Consider the following 13,805-nt stretch of genomic DNA (forward strand, 5'->3'; position numbering starts at 1 on the left):
GTTACTGTGGCGTAATCTACTTCATCCTAATGAGACCCTCCATCCTGTCCATTTCTCTAAAATGGAATAAGAGAGGACGTTTAGAGTTTTGTCACCATATCTCACCTTGAACCTGCAGGCCATGATATTACCTTCATTCGCCTTCTGGCCTCTCAGAACAGGGAAGTCGAAATTCTTGCAATTGTATCTGTGGTACATTTGAAACTTAATGGGGCAGGTGGTGCAGCTCAGGCTGAATGTAGCTGTGATGGTCGGAAATACCTACTTCATAACGCGTAAGGGGGCTCCTTAGTTTCCATTCTTCTCCAGAAGTTGACAGCCTTCAGTTATTTTAATCTCCTGAAATGAAGCTGCCTTAAAGGAACTGATTTCAAGATCACTTGTCTTTTAGAATGGATTTCCAACAGTACCTTGTAAGCAGCAAGCTCCAGTCTATTTAAGAAAGGATTCTTCTTGGAATTATAGCATGTGTCATTATACAGCACTTTGGACAGTGAAATAGTGTTTTTGTCCTAGGATTTCTTCTGTTGCTGCTTTGTAAACTTTCTTCAAAGTTCTTTTGAAGACTTGTGACTCTGTACTTACTAGAGAGGAAAATGGACTGATTGTGTTGTATGTGAAGTGTGGAATCAAAAACAGTGATTTAACACACAGGAAAGATGTTGTGTAGGAAACTCCTAAAGAGTCCACCTGGGAAAAAGGTAACCCCAAACTCAGATATTTATTAAGGACACAGATTGCTATTGTCCACCCAGCATCAGTGTCTCCTCCTTTCTTACTAACAAAACCTGATTTTATTCTGGGCAGCAATATGCTCAACTAAAGGATTATAGGAGCTAGGTGTAGCCACGGGGTTATAAATAAAAGTTGGTTAGTACTTCCAGGATATCTCTTTAAATGTTATTGACCCAACTGGGAGATAGGTCTTTTGACCCTTGCCTTTCCCCATTTTCTTGCCTGGAATATGAACATGATGGCTGGAGCTCCATCAGCCTTTTTGCAATTTTGAGAATAGATGCCACAAATACTTAGGATGATGGTACAGAAAGATAGAAAGAGTCTAGATCCTTCATGGGTTTTAAAAAATGCCCTATCAGCCCTAGACCACTATACTCAGATCATTATTATTAGCAGCCCAGTGCAATTCTAATCTCCAATGTTGTTATTTTCAATAATAATACTGAACTGATAATTATATAGAGCCTTACAATTTGCAATGTATTTTCATTCTCTTGTCACCTTAACTCCTCACAACTCTGTGAGATGAGTAGAATTATTCTAGTCTTAGAGATGAGAACAGTGAAACCCAGAGAATTTAGATAACTTGGCCAAAGTTGCAGACTTAGCATTTGTCATAGTCAAGACTCAAACATTAGAACCATCAAATGCAGTCTCTTTCTCCTACACTGTAGGCAAATATTAACACAGTTGATGTTTGAGTAGCTATCCCAGACGTGGAGGATCTTTTTTCCTTTTTTTAAATAAGAAACACTGACCTACTAGAATACAGTTGGCCAATCACATCCCAGCTTAAAAAAGAAGAGTATTATTAAGGTTTGGGGTGGAGTTTTTTATTGTCGTTTTTCTTCTTCATGGAGACCTGCAATTTGTCAACTCACATCCTTTTTAACTTTAGAAAGAAAAGAAGACACCTGCCAATACATAATGACTTCAAATGTTCTTCAGTCTATATTATGCCTGTGGATTTAAAAAGGAAACAAAAAGGAAGCAAAGGCGAAGATATATAAAGAAAGGAGAAAATTCTGGAAGATGGAGGGAGGAGATACGGAAAAGTCTAGGAGACTGAGAGCTGTAAATATTTTGAAGCATATGTCAGCTGAGATAGATAACTTGGCTTATTTGCTTAGAACCAATGAAGACACAGTCAGAGTCAGACAGCAGATGGGTTGTCATCCTACTCTTTGAACGTCTTTAGGTGTTTACAGCCCTTCTACTGTTCTTTTTTTTTTTTTTTTTTTTTTACCTTTTTTAAAGAGAGTTTGCCAAAGAAACTGACTGTGTAAGTTTCTACAGCCAAGTGCTGGAACTGACTCATATGGTGTCACAAGATCCAATGTCAGTTTTTAAGAATTTTGTAAGCCAGTTGTTAAATTCAGCCATTTAAAAAACTTAATTATATAAACTTAAATTATGTTAAAAACATGGGTAATAAATACTCAAAACTCATCACTTCATAATTACTTCCTTATATTTCGCCATCATCCATGCTCTTGAAGTCGTCTTGTCTATTATCTCCACATGGTGGACATACTCTATAATGGTACGACACTGTGCATCGCTTCCCAACCCCACATCAATGATGTCACATTGGTCTTTTGAAATCAGCCATCGTAGGATTGTTTCACACCATGGAAATTGGCAAGTGCTGCAAATTTAGGCCTTCAATTTATTATTTTGTGAACTTTGTAGTGTTTTTGTCTGCCTCTGATGGCTTTTGCATTATTTTAACTTTGCATTGCCGTCATTTGCCGTCTTGTCTTATACAGTCTACTAAAACATGACCTCAGTCACCCAGGGGTAGTTTCTTGTTCATATATGTGTCCTCTCCCCACAAGCACTCAGCAGTTCCTTGCATTTAGTAGAACATCTTAGAGTGCTCGGGCTGCCATGATGGAATACCACTGACTGGCTGCCTTAAACAACAGACATTTATTTTCTCCCAGTTCTGGAGGCTGAAAGTCCAAGATCAAGGTGCCTGCAGGGTTGGTGTCTGGTGAGAGCTCCCTCCGTGGCTTGCAGACGGCCACCTCCTCGCTGTGTCTTCACAAGGCCTGTCCTCTGTGCATGCGCTCTCTTGGGGTCTCTTCCTCTTCTTATAAGGACACTAGTCCGTTCTGATTAGAGTCCCACCCTTATGACCTCATTTAACCTTTATTATCTCCTTAAAGGTGCTCTCTCCAACTACAGTCACGTTGGGGGTTAGGGCTTCAACATACGAATTTGGGGGGAAGGGGACACAATTAGTCCATAACATAGACATTTATGACTTGCACATTATGTTTCTTCAAAGCTAAGAAATATAGAGCCCTCACTGTGTGCCTGTCTCTCTGCTACTTACATTATATCATTCGAGCTTTATAGTAATGCTTCCAGGTAAACATTATTGTCCCCATTTTACAGATAGAGATATTGACTCCATAAGAGATAAATTAACTTACCCAACTATGTGCAGATGGTAATGTTTCCAGTATTCAGACTCAAACGACGTGACTCCAGAGTCTAAACACTTAACCACTGTAGGAAACTGCCATCCTGCTTTTTTTCATACATGTGTAAGTGTGTGTTTTATCTAAAGGCAGTATTGAAGCTGTCAACAAAAAGAGGTAAGCAACTGTTGGGGAATTTTTAGGAGGGTATAGATGCAAATGTGTGGACATTCTGCAAAGAGTCTTGTGGTAAAATTGGGGCAAGGGAGTCTTTCTGTAATTGTAGCTTAAAGAGAAAGTGTTTAAACTCCAAGTTCTTCCATTTTTGGGACCTTTTCTTTAAGACAGGATAAAATAAATAACTGTCAGATAATGCTCCAAACTAAATGGAAAGTATTTTGTAACTAAACATTGGAGTTTAATATTCTAAATAAAAAATTTTTAAAACTAAAAGATTTGAAAGAGAGTGAGCACATGTGAGCTAGGAGGCATAGGAGCGAAACAACTCCTGTGATTTTGAAGTGCGGTACCTGCTTAGGACGTAGTGTGACTATTGTCTCCAATTTGCTTGAACAAAGTTAACTCAACGTGAAAGGAGTTCTCTGGCTTCAAATACAAATGAATGTTGCTTTTGTCCCTTCCTCTTAAAGAAAAAGTGCATTGACAGTTAGTCATCCTTCTCTTAGCATCTCCTCCATCACATATCTTTGGTGGAAGAGCAAGTGCTTTGATGGAATGAAAGGGAAGCTCTGTGAGTTTTACTCTAGTTCCTTCTGAAACCTCACCTGTGTTTTCTCTTGCTGCATGTCCCTGTCCAAATCCTTTGATAAAGCAGAAAGGCAGAAAGATGAGATATGAACACAGCATGCATTCATTCAGCAAACATTTGTTGAGTCCCTACTGCTTGCCAGACCCTCTTCAGGGGGTAGGTAGTACACAAAGTCCCAGGAGTTCACCTTCTAGAGGGAAGAGAGAGAGAATGAATGATTCGATTATGCATCAGTAACTGGTAAGTTCTTTGATGAAAAGCAGGTTAAGGGTTTATCAGTTTCACCACTATTGACATTTTGATCCAGATCGTTCTTTATTGTGAAGCTGTCTTATGCATTGTAGGAGGTTTAGCAGTATCCTTGGCCCAGACTCGCTATATACCAATAGTGCGCACACACACACTCCCCAGTTGCAACCAAAAATGTCTCCAGACATTGCCAAATATCCCTTGGGGATCAACATTAGCCCCAGTTGAGAAGCACTGGTCTAGAGAGTAAGAGGTGGGGATGCTGATTTGTTAGGGTAGTCAGAGAAGACCTCTCTGATGAAGTAACCTTTAAGCAAAGACTGGAAGAAATGAGGATGGGCGCCACGTAAATATCTGGGGGAGGAATGATCCCAGCAAAGGGAATGGCTAGTGCAAAGGCCCTGAGGTAAGAGGAATAACAAGGAGGCCACTGGGAGCAGAACTGAACAAGAGGAATTTTGTAAGTGATATGGTCAGCTGGCTCTTAAGGAGGCAAGACCGTGATCCTATAGTGAGGACTTTGGCTTTGAGTCAGAGGGGGATGGGAAGTCACTGGGTTTTGAGAAGAGCAGTGCCATGACCTGCTTTATATTCAGATAGGGTTGTTCTTGCTCTCAGTAGAGAATCAACTGTCGGGGCACAAAGGTGAAAGCTGGGATCCAGAAGCAGACATGGCAATAATTCCAGCGAGCACTTAGTGATATCTCGACTGGTCATGTAGGGGCTGAGGAAGGTGAGCGGATTCTGCGTATGTTTCGAACCCACATCTGCCATGGTTTGCTGTTGAATCAGACACTGGGTGTGAGCAACGAAAAAAGTCTTTGAAATACTCTTCTTTGAAAATACCCCAAATGAGCTTCTCTTTCTGATTTTTGATCCTAGTCCTATGGGACCTTCAGCATGATGCAGACATCGTTTAGGCATTAGGTATTAGACTGTTATTTCGTAAATTACTTCCTGATTAAACCAATTAAAGTTATATTGTGTGTCTCCAGGAGAAAAGGGAAGGAGCCAGACTTGGTACGATTTTACCTCTTAGGCGCCACTTAACAACGCTTTTCTGCTATTGCTGGGTAATGAAATTCTGGCAAGTAGGGGCAAAATGAACCAACAGGCCCTCAGAAGCAGCCCATCGCCACTTGCTCACAGCTGTAACGCCACCCGATTGTTCTCCGGGTCCCCATTTGGGAACGAGCGTGCAGTTTTCATAAAAAGCCCCACGTGCCACAGATTCAGGCAAGCATCTTTCCCTTCTCTGCCTTCCGAGACCTCAGGTGTATTCTAGATATTGCCTCCCCGAATGGAGATAGAGGAACTAAGGTTCCAAGCTTCTCAAACTGCAGGAAGGGAAGAATGTGAAATAAAGGCCCCATCTTCTCGTTAGTCTCTGGGTTAAGATGGGCTTTTATAAAACCCTCCAAATGCATCAGCCCACATCTCAGGTTACACTTCAGGAGTGTTTGCCATCAGCTTGTTTGCCTTCCTCTTAACCCAGTGTTTCTCCTGGTATATGGTGTGAGCTGGTTATTAGGAATGTAGAACTCTAGGCTCCTTTTCAGACCCAGAGGGATGAAAATGGGAGAAACGTCCAATAAGATCTTCAAATGATTCTGGAATATGTTAATGTTTGAGAACCACTGCTGTATCATTTGGGAATTGCATTCATTTCCTAGTAATTGAGACTATAACTAAAGAGATAGTTTCTCTCTCTCATTGGTAAAAGAAGTTGAGAGAGGGGCTGGCCCCATGGCTGAGTGGTTGAGTTTGCGCGCTCCGCTTTGGCGGCCCAGGGTTTCACCAGTTTGGATCCTGGGCACAGACCTAGCACCACTCATCAGGCCATGCTGAGGTGGCATCCCACATAGCACAACCAGAAGGGCCTACAGCTAGAATATACAACTATGTACTGGGGGGCGTTGGGGAGAAAAAGAAGAAGAAAAACAAAAGATTGGCAACAGATGTTAGTTCAGGTGCCAATCTTAAAAAAAAAAGAGGGGCTGGCCCCGTGGCCAAGTGGTTGAGTTCGCGTGCTCTGCTGCAGGTGGCCCAGTGTTTCGTTGGTTCGAGTCCTGGGCGCGGACATGGCACTGCTCGTCGGGCCACGCTGGGGTAGCGTCCCACATGCCACGGCTAGAGGGACCTACAGTGAAGAATATACAACTATGCACTGGGGGGCTTTGGGGAGAAAAAGGAAAAAAGTAAAATCTTTTAAAAAAAAAGAAAAAGAAGTTCAGAGATAGGCAATCCAGAGCTAGTATGGGGCTCCATGGTATGCTTAGAAACTTCTATTCTTAAGGCTACTTCATAGTACAAGATGCTGCTGGAGCTCCTGCCATTCTGTTTACTTTCCAGACAGGAGGCAGGAAGAAGAGGGAATGGACAGAAAGGGCCTTTGCCAACTGCTGGGCCTCCTTTAAGAGCTCTCCCGGAAGTCATGTCATTACATGTCATTGGCCAGAATTTATTCACATGGCCACTCTTACCTACTAGGGAAGTACAGAAATGTTGTTCTTAGCTGGGCATACTGATGCTCTAAGTAAAGTGATGTTATTCTTATTAAGGAAGAAAAGGGAAATGGGTGTGGGTGGGCAGCCATCTCTGCCACAGCCCCCTTACACCATCATGCCAGGTATTGTGGAAAGACTGTTTAATTTGGAGTACATCATTTCTTGTTACTGTCAGTTTATTTTGGAGTTCATATTTTATGGAGAACACCAACGGAAAACGTGTTCATCATTTCTGCTGTCAGTCATACAGACGTATTGGGAATCTACTCTGTCTGGTTTTTTTCTTCTTTCTCACCCATATGCCAGTCTCTTCTTGATAAAGAAGGCCAAGAATCCACGGGAAAAAAAAGAGAAAGAGGTGAGGAAGCCGAGCCCAAAGGTGGCTCTACCACCTTTCAGCAGTGTGATGCTCAGTCTAATGAGTATGATGTACCAACCTGCAGGGTGTGGGGAGGGTCCATGAGATACTGTGTATAAAGACACTTCAAGCGTAAGAGCTACTCAATGAATAAATATGTTCATTGATCCCTTCCTTCTTTTCGACGGTAAAGGACGATTGAATCTGGATCAACCATGAAAATCTGACTTCTTTGATGGGTTCCCGCTCTAAGAAAATAGGGATACTTTTGAGATGAAAAGTGTTCACCCAAAAATATGAACATTCTGCTCTTAGGAGTTCTCCTTCTTGCCAGAGCTGGTGGAACCCTCTTGCTTAAGTATTTATGTAGGTGTGGAAGGAGACACCTGCAAAACTGAGTGAGACTGAACATGTTCTTCCCCCCGCCTCTGGGCCTCCTGGATCCCTTGGAGAAAACAGGAATCCCTCCATTTGCCTGGCAACCTCCTGGGGTTGGCTGTTGAGGGAAAAGGCTTGGATAACTCTCAGACTCTCCAAGTGTGGTCTCTGGACCAACAGCAGGGGCATCACCTAATCACCCAAGAAGTGTTTGGAAATGCAAATTATCGGGCCCTACCCCAGGCCTACTGAGTTAGAAGTCTGTGTCTTAATAAGCCTTCCAGGTGGTTCTGATGCAGGCTAAAGTTTGAGAACCACCACTCAAAATAAACCACTTTGCCCACTTTCTTTAATTAGTACACTTTCCTCTCCAACATGGAGTCATTGACTCTAGCTTCCATCTCCGCCCAGGCAGAAATGCTGTCAAATGTACAATTCCGTCTAACAAGCCCAGTCTTTCAATTTGGGCGAGGCCTTGGTTTTGAAGACTTTTTTGCACACTGACTAAAGTTCTTACAATCCGTCTGACACAGAATGAAGTTATTGCCAAACCTCCCCATTGGGAGTAACACCTTAAATAAAGGCCTTCAGCTATTCCATTTCCATAAGCCAGTTGATTGTGCTCCAAATGCTCTTGTTCATGGGGAAATGTACCTAGTCCGGCTTCACCCAGGGCACAGTCACAGGCCACCTCTACCTGGGAATGTTTAAGGGGAGCAAAGTTTCCAGCACATTCAACTGACCTGCTTTTGGAGAAGTGTACTCCATACACACAGGAGGAAAAATAAAGTTATCAACACACCAGGTAATAGCTTGGTGATGATCATCATTGACAAAATTCTATTGGACTTGCTTATTTACTCGTAAAAATTAACAAGTGAAACATGTTTGGGCTAAAATGAGCACTCTGCAGGATTTTCAGAGGTGGTGCCAAATTTAATTTTTATAGTGCCAGAAAGTATACTAAATATTTTCCCTTTACCATTGGTTCACTTGGTGTTTGTTTTGGGCTATACAGTAGTTTATTATGAAGGATGCCAGGGGAAAATGCACGCAGCGTTCCTGTGTTCAGCCGGAGACAGATTGGAAATTCAAGAGAGGGGTTTCTCCCTCCTTCCCATCCATCTGCTAATCCCCTTTGCTCGAGGAATTGTTTGGAAAGTCCGGCTCCTAAACACCAGGAGGAGACAAGAAGCCAACCTGAGAGGGATTATTTTTTCTCCTAGACTTGAACAGGTTTGGAAGAGGAATGGAAGTGGTGAATAACCAGCTCATTCTCCTTGCTGAGAGCAAGACAGATCACCTACCACATGAAATAAAGTTGTGAATTAATATTGTTAGTTAATATAAGCTGATTTGTTTTAATAATGGAAGCATCTCACTAGGTAAGTTTTTAAGTCATCTGCCAAATTATTGGTTGCCTTGTGAGAAATTATTTTAGCACATTCTTTATTCGAGGAATTATTGGAAGACTGGGAGAAAGGACACATTTTCAGTGGTGGTGGTCAGTAGACTTGAATTAACACAACACAAGATGTCCAGCCAGGAAAGATAGAGCTATGTTCTCAAAGAGTAGTTGCTGCCTCTGTTGACTGAAGAATTCAAGGTCTTCAGGATGGACCAAGATATTTATTTATCTCCTAAGTATTTCTAGAGTTCTCCATCATGGCTGCCCTCAGCTTAACCCAATCATGTTGGGTTGGGACTTCTTTCTCTTCCAGTCTTAAAACCATGTGAAAGTTTTCCCATCCAGTCTCCAGGTGTGGACCTTGCCCAAGATGGCTTAATCAGGGTCCTTCTCTGGGGAATTTGGAATTCAGCAAAGCTAGTCAGTCTAGGATAGACTCTTGAACTGAGGTTGTGTAAACTTAAATGTTGTGGGAAACCTTAAGCTTTGAGAAGGTAAGACTATCTGCAGAGAGAGGATAGAGCAGACATATGAGGACACTGGTCTTAGAGAGATGAGAATCCCTTACCAATCGCCTTCCAGTGGCAGGTTCCATTTCCTCATGATGCCCTACCATATTGCTGGGGTTCTTCAGAAAACATCACATTTTTATAATAATTGGCCACTTTTTTTCTCTGAAATCAAACTAGCTTCAATAGCATTTTATTGCTTGCAACCTTCTTTCTTAGACTAAGATGGGGTTTGGTCTCACTCTATAAGCCAACAGTGTTGCCCTACCTCTCAAAATGGAAGAAAGGCCAAGAAAATCTAGATTGTTCCATTTGGAGTATGCCAGGATGGATAATGTGCTTATTGCTATGTGTTCCTGTTATTTATTATCATTGAGGGCCACATGCTTTGTCTGTGCTCTCATTTAATTACCACAATCTTGTGATGAGGATTCTGAGCAGATGTGTAACTTGCTCATGAACACAGAGATGGGAACTGACAGAGCCATAACTAGGGGTTCAGATCTACCTGGCCATGCTGCACAAGGTTCAAGGAAGATCCCACCTCAGTGAGCCATGGACAGTATCTGACAGGGCTTGGTTCAAGGTGACAATTCCAAAGCGCTCTCGGGGATGGCTGCTCTGGGCAGTGAAGAGAGGGGTGTGTGAGTAATGAGGAGCAATTGAGAGGAGGGTCAGTGGAGCTCCAATTAGACTCTTCATTATCAAGCATCCACAGTGATTCATTTGGTGTAAGCATTTGGCCCTCATGTTCTGTAACTATAATGGGAGTGGTGAGAATGACAAAGTAATGTTGCAATAAGGCTTTTCTACAAGCACTCCTTGACTGGCGAGGCAAAGCCCATTCCCCAAGATATAGAGACTGGCCCTGCTTCCTTGTATTTGGCAAACTTAGCAGAGGAGACATACGGTGCACAGATTCTCCTGAGCAAGAAATGGTATGCTAGTCTAGGCTGGGATCATCATCAGCTTCTAATCCCAAATGAACTCATAATCTGGGCTTTTATGTCTTCTCAAAGAGAGTGCTGGTAACCTGTGGGCTGCCCTCAAAACCTGGAGCCGTTCCTTCCCTTCCCAGAATGTGGCTCCCTGCCTGGTGCCTCTGAGGAGGCTGCCCTGTGAATGCCAGCTAGTCTGCGGGAGAAATCTGTTTATGGTTGCCTTTGGGGTTTGATTAAGAGGGTGATATGCACATGATGGTGAATGGTTAGGATCATTTGTTATGAAAGTAAAGATGGCTTTCACATTTTTTTTAAGTCCTTGTCATAGCAAAGCCTTTTTCCTCTTCTAATATTTGTGACTTAGTTTCTGGAGATCGAAATAGACAGAGCTTTCGCAACTCTTCACCCCAGCCTTCCCAGAACATATGTTCATATCCAAGGCTCCCTAAACTCAAGGGAATTAGACCAAGCTTGTGGCGGGAGATAGATCTGATGATTTAAGAACCCCAAGTCTTCTGTCTTTTCCGTTTTGTTGAATGAATGCCTTGTTTCGCAAGAGCTGGTCATGATGCTAAGAGATAGTTGAAAAGTATTTTCCATGATGTCATCTGAGCTTGTGGGGTGTTTTTGTTTCTTTTTTGTTCCTTCTTTTTTTTTTTTTTCCTCTCCTATGTAATAGTATACCTTCTTTTTTGGCCAGTTTTTTCTGTCCCTAATTTTACACGCAGCTGGATGGTATGATGTCTGTTTTCTTTTCTCAGGCAGAATTAGGTGTTTGGTGTTTTCCCACGTTGTCGTTAGGGTTGAATGAGCCTCAAAAAACGCAAGAATCTGTCCTAACAGTCGTAAATGGGAGCATTCAAGGATGTGTAAAAATACTCAGGTTGATAATGATTTTTAATGACACAGTCCGTATCCCAGATTTAGTGACTCTTTTTCTGACACACGTGAGCCTCTGCCTTGCAAAGAGCTGGAAACCTGGAGGGCTTTGAATGTAGGTGGAGGCTGAGGGACCCAGCAGTTCACTGAGTGCCAACTACTGGCTTTGACTCCAGTGCCGAGGCAGGCGCTGACACATCCCTTTGGCGAAGGAGGCACATTACATGCTGGAGACTAACCGAGAAAATGGTAAAGTCAGCTCTCGGGGGAGTCTTTGAGAAAGCCCTACCCTCCGGCTTCACCAGCGTGTTTGCCGAATTCTCTTTTTCGAGGAAAGTTTCCTGGCTTTATTTTCCCCTCGTAGAAAGAGGGAAAGCCCCAAGATGTGGGTGATTTGTTCGCCTCTTTCTTTAAGGGTGAATTTCTCTGCAGGCAGTCAGAAACTCATATGCTCTTGAGTTTCTTGAAGGGTGGGGACCGTGGGAAGTCGATTGTGTCCTCCTGTGGGAATCGTTTGCCCAGGAAGCGGGAATGGGCGAGAGGTTTGAGTGAGGAACAAGTTACCTGTGTACTTTCCATCCTTCAGGTTCACCAGTACTATAGCTGTCTCCCAGAAGAGAAAGTTCCTTATGTCAACAGTCCTGGAGAGAAACTGCGAATCAAGCAGCTATTACACCAGCTGCCACCACATGACAATGAGGTAAGGGGCTGGAGGAGCCTTAAGAAGACTTTTCTTAGAACCTTCTGTGAGTTGTTACCTTCTGTGATAATGAGATCTCCAAAGAAACACTCTGGCAATTCGTTTTAGGTTTTAGCTTCCTTAATTACAGCCAAAGAAACTGTCCGACGCCTTCTGGAGAGTGTTACCGAAAAGCGGAATCTCGTTATGGACTGGCTTTGCCTCTGTGCCTGGCACTACTAGCTATTTTGGGCTAACCGGGGAGCACTAAAATTTAAAATCTCAAGTCCAGGCTTTCTTAGTGGGAGAAGAAAGTGCTGGTTGCCCCAGTACATTAGATGATTGAGAATTCTTGGGGCAATTCAGCCCTTGCAATAAATTTCTGACTCTTGTGAATTTTCAACATCATTTCATATTAAATGAACTCGCACATTTTCCGTGTTGTGCTGTAGTAGAGGCAACGTGTCCAGATTTACTGCGCTGAACATCTGTGCTTTTATCTTTTAAAGTCTGACTTGCCACGGTCGTCATTTGTACTCTTGAAAGAATGGCTTGCAAGCTATCCTTTTTTCTGAACCCAGACACATGGCACTGTACGCAGGCATTTGTTATCTTTGAAGTTAAATTGATCGTACAGGGAAGTTAGTAAATACACTTTTAAATGAGCATGATGCTTGAGGGGTTTACATTTGTAAACTAGAAATTAATTTTTAAGTATTTGGATTTTTAAAATAGTAATCCTATAGAATTGAATTGTCCGTTTCACTCTGATTGCATTTTAAACAAAATCATAATTATAACTTGAAAGGAGAGAGAACCTCTTCAGAGAGCTGGACCCCAGCTTTCTACCAGCTGCCCCCACCCACAAGCTGGATCCCAGGGGAAATGAGTGAGTGCTTTTTTAGTCTTTAGCTTCCCACATTTGAAGTAAAAAGGATCATTCAAGAGCCTCAAAAATAAATCGCATAAGTGAAGCAAAAGCTGAAAAACTGAAGTAACTCCCTAGAAAGAGAGCCACAATTTCCTTTTCTGTTGTTTATTTCAGACTTCAAAAGGCAAATATAAATAATGCTTTCTCCTTTAAAGTAGGGAGCAAGCATTGTAACCTGATGCCCAGTTAACGAATTTGGAAGTGAAATTACGGGTTTTTACAAGCTGGAGGGGTGTGCCTTTCTTAAAAGCGTGTCCATAAAATGTCAATGGTATAACCATTTCTGGGCTGTTTGGGTCACTGTAGTTCTCTCTCTGGGACATCCACATGAAGACTTTTTTTTTTTTTTTAACCTTTTTTACTTGATAGAGGGAAGTGATCTGCTCTCCTCTGCTTTTAATGGTTTATTCTGTTTACTGTTAATTGTGGTTTCATGAAAAGAGACCTTTTTAAATTCCTTCTTCTTATTGGTGAGAATTCTTTACATGTGACCCAGTAGGCCAATTTCACCCGTTTGACATGACACTTTTGAGGACAAAGAGTGATTCTAAAGTAAATATTTGATCATTCTCTTTTTCACCCAGATAAGACAATTTTAATATATACAGCTGCACCAGTTTTCAAATTAGAATGCTGGTCCTAGTTGAAAGCTTTCCCTCTAACGTTCTGCATAACAAATCATCTGAGCGATTCAGTTAACCTTTCTGATGCTCAGATTGTTCAAAAGTAACACAGGAGGTGGGTCAGATCCATGTTTCCCAAAGTGTGGTAGAGACATGGCTTCGGGTGGTACATGGACATGGCAGTAAATAAACCTGAACCACATCATGAGAGAGTCACTCCCTTTTAAATTGCATTTCATTCCTCATGATTGAGTGGTTAGTAATCCAGGGGGAAATTTCGGTTTGGGTTAGCAGGTAGCTCACACCCCTCCAACTCCTACTAGTCTCCATCTTAAGTAACAGCATTAAGAATCTCCTTCAGGATCGCCCACAAGCAAAAGTAGCCAGCTAGAATCTAACAATGTGGT

At 42.3% G+C, this 13,805-nt stretch overlaps 1 protein-coding gene across 9 annotated transcripts in view; it reads left to right on the forward strand.

Moving 5' to 3' along the window:
• The window catches only part of PRICKLE2 (prickle planar cell polarity protein 2), a 314,495-nt gene that overhangs the window by 244,197 nt on the left and 56,493 nt on the right, over positions 1-13,805 (forward strand). For all 9 annotated transcript variants that reach the window (XM_023620120.2, XM_023620123.2, XM_023620126.2 and 6 more), the window contains one exon: positions 11,752-11,865. In XM_023620120.2, coding sequence (XP_023475888.1) covers positions 11,752-11,865 — 114 coding nt within the window. The remainder of the gene's footprint in view (positions 1-11,751; positions 11,866-13,805) is intronic.

Source organism: Equus caballus, chromosome 16 (genome assembly GCF_041296265.1).
Source record: "Equus caballus isolate H_3958 breed thoroughbred chromosome 16, TB-T2T, whole genome shotgun sequence".
NCBI classification, from domain to species: Eukaryota; Metazoa; Chordata; class Mammalia; order Perissodactyla; family Equidae; genus Equus; species Equus caballus.